At 35.3% G+C, this 2500-nt stretch overlaps 1 protein-coding gene across 1 annotated transcript in view; it reads left to right on the top strand.

Moving 5' to 3' along the window:
* Positions 1–2500, top strand: part of LOC140934568 (uncharacterized) — a 22384-nt gene that overhangs the window by 14881 nt on the left and 5003 nt on the right. Inside the window, exon 6 of the mRNA XM_073384172.1 lies at positions 1013–1129. Coding sequence (XP_073240273.1) covers positions 1013–1129 — 117 coding nt within the window. The remainder of the gene's footprint in view (positions 1–1012; positions 1130–2500) is intronic.

Below are 2500 nucleotides of genomic sequence, written 5' to 3'. Positions count from 1 at the left end.
ATGCAATGCTGTACTTTGTGTGGTGGTCAAAATATAGGTGATTATGAGTGGTATAAGGTCCAAACGCATGTGCTCAAAGTGCGTTCTGTGCATTCCATACATTCTTTATCGAAGTACAAACGAATGGCTACATACATGCAACGCATGCGTAATAACAACCTGGAGATTAGGCTCCTCTTGACGCCTGTGATTATCCTTTATACAAACACCAACATGTCAAAATAATATACTCTTCAACTCTTTCTGAGTCAAATTAATTAATGCATGAGATTTTCGTCCTGTTATGACAGGAGTTTCTGAAAACGTCCCAGCTACTTCTGCACATTTCCAACAATTTCTTGACGACTTCCAAACTTTGCTAAAAAATGTGTGAAGTTGTTCTGACAACGTTTGAGCCATATTTCTGAAGTTATTTCAAGTGTCACAGGGAAACTGAATTGAATTTTTGTCATTAATCATGTGTTAAAGAACAGTTTGTCCAGATTTGTTTATCAGGTGTGAGAAATTGTCCTTGTCGATAAGCGGAATCAAGGTCTAGAAATAAGTCCCCAGGCGTGAAACTCATGCATGATGTGTTAGAGTTGGCAGGCATACTGTAATTATTCTCAAATTAAATCTTAACCATAGGTTTCCTTCTTGTCATTCCCCCTATTGTAGCTTGTTGTCAGTGTTCTACCCTATCTAGCTAGCTTGTGATATTACTAATCCAAGGCTGTGCTCCAAGAAAAATTGTAAGGAGTCCAGTGCTCTGAAACTGTGAAAAACATGGAGCCAAGCTTCCGATTTGTATGGGAAAGCTAAGATTTCCTAGTTGCTCAAGGTCAAAAGCAAGTGTTTAGGGGCCACTGACTGGGCGCTGCTCAGTGGAGCATCAGCAGTGGAACCTCAATATAATGAATGGCCAAGGGACTGCCAATAATATAACTGGCTATAATGAGGTTTCATTTTATTGAGTTTTTTTTGTCATATATTTTACTATTACTGGGGTAAAGAAAAAAATTTTTTATACCAAGGACTTCGTTATATGGAGGTTCATTATATCGAGGTTCCACTGTATCACTTTAATTTGTTTATTGTCTTGAACACAGGAAAAGATGGCCGTGATGGACGAGATGGTAGTGGAACAAAGGTTGGCTTTTTTAAGCTTCAAACATTGCTTTCTCTTTTGTTTGAAAAGTTCAGAAATTCAAATTAAATGACCCATGGAGTGTGTGTCTCCAATAAAATGGTCTCTGTTCTGTGAATGTATCAAGCTGCCAAAAAGAGGTTTTTTGGACATTTGGGCTTTTCTCTTTCCAGAGAAAGAAGAATAAGATATAAAATTATTTTTAAAAAAATTATAATGTAGTTAAATTTTCTTGTGTAACAACCAACTTTTAGGGTCACTGTAACCAGATAGTTTGCAAAGGTGAAACATGACTAAAAATATAATACAAATTATGGACTTATTATAGAATGGAACACAACTCTAAAATAGTTAGCCAACTTTTTAAAGTTGTGTCACTGTGTATTGGACAAATAAAAATTGCTACGTAAAACTATTTGATTTGCTTTTTTCCTCACTGATTCAGTTATAAAACTTGCTGTTGGCACAATTAAGACGAAAAGCACCTGCTCATGTTTTTAAAAACGGAACCCACAAATGCGAATAAATTGTATTGCGTACTCTGTACCTCAGTTAATTATTTTATTATAATAAAATGTAATTTCACACTTTCATTTTTTATGAAATGATACCTCTCTTGTTCACAATTAATGGTGGCAAATAATGGCTCCTAATATGGGAAGTTATGGGTGGCTCAAAGGCGATTGGGTTAAGATTCATGTAGTGTAACCTTCCTTTGATACCCTATTCTATTGTTATACCTCTAGTGTTAACGCAATGACTAAGCGGCTGTACATGTGTATATAGATAAACTCAGACCAAATGTTAAATTTAAATGGTTGGCCTGAAGCTGTTTTGATTACTTTGATTTAACAAAAAAAGTGAAAAAAGGTGCAGTATGTGTTGATTCTTGAGTTTTTTGTTATGATAAGTAAATAAACTCATTTTAGTGATAGTACTTGTATGTCCATGAAGCTAATATACATTAAATTGATTGAATATATATATTTATTATATGGAGGAGAGTGTTTTACTGGGAACTAAACCACTCGTAGATTCCATACGCCACTTCATCCGGGACCCGAGTGGCGTATTTTCCGTATGTCACCTTTACGAGTGTCGTATCGTTCAATGACGTCACGATTCGCGCCTTTTGCTTTCGTTGAATTGGTTTCTCCATATAATAAAAAGAACATTACACGTTGGCTCGAAGATATGAATTTTATGTTCTCGTGGCAAGAACAATATCTCACGAGTGAGCGAAGCGAACGAGTGAGATATTGTTCTTGCCACTCGAACATAAAATTCATATCTTCTCGCCACCGTGTAATATCCTCTATATATATATATATATAACTAAATAAAATTAGTAGCTATTTTTCAGTGATAGTTTTT

The sequence above is a fragment of the Porites lutea genome, chromosome 4 (assembly GCF_958299795.1).
Source record: "Porites lutea chromosome 4, jaPorLute2.1, whole genome shotgun sequence".
NCBI lineage: Eukaryota > Metazoa > Cnidaria > Anthozoa > Scleractinia > Poritidae > Porites > Porites lutea.
The sequence above is the reverse complement of the archived record's forward strand: the minus strand, read 5'-3'. Positions and strand labels throughout refer to the sequence as shown.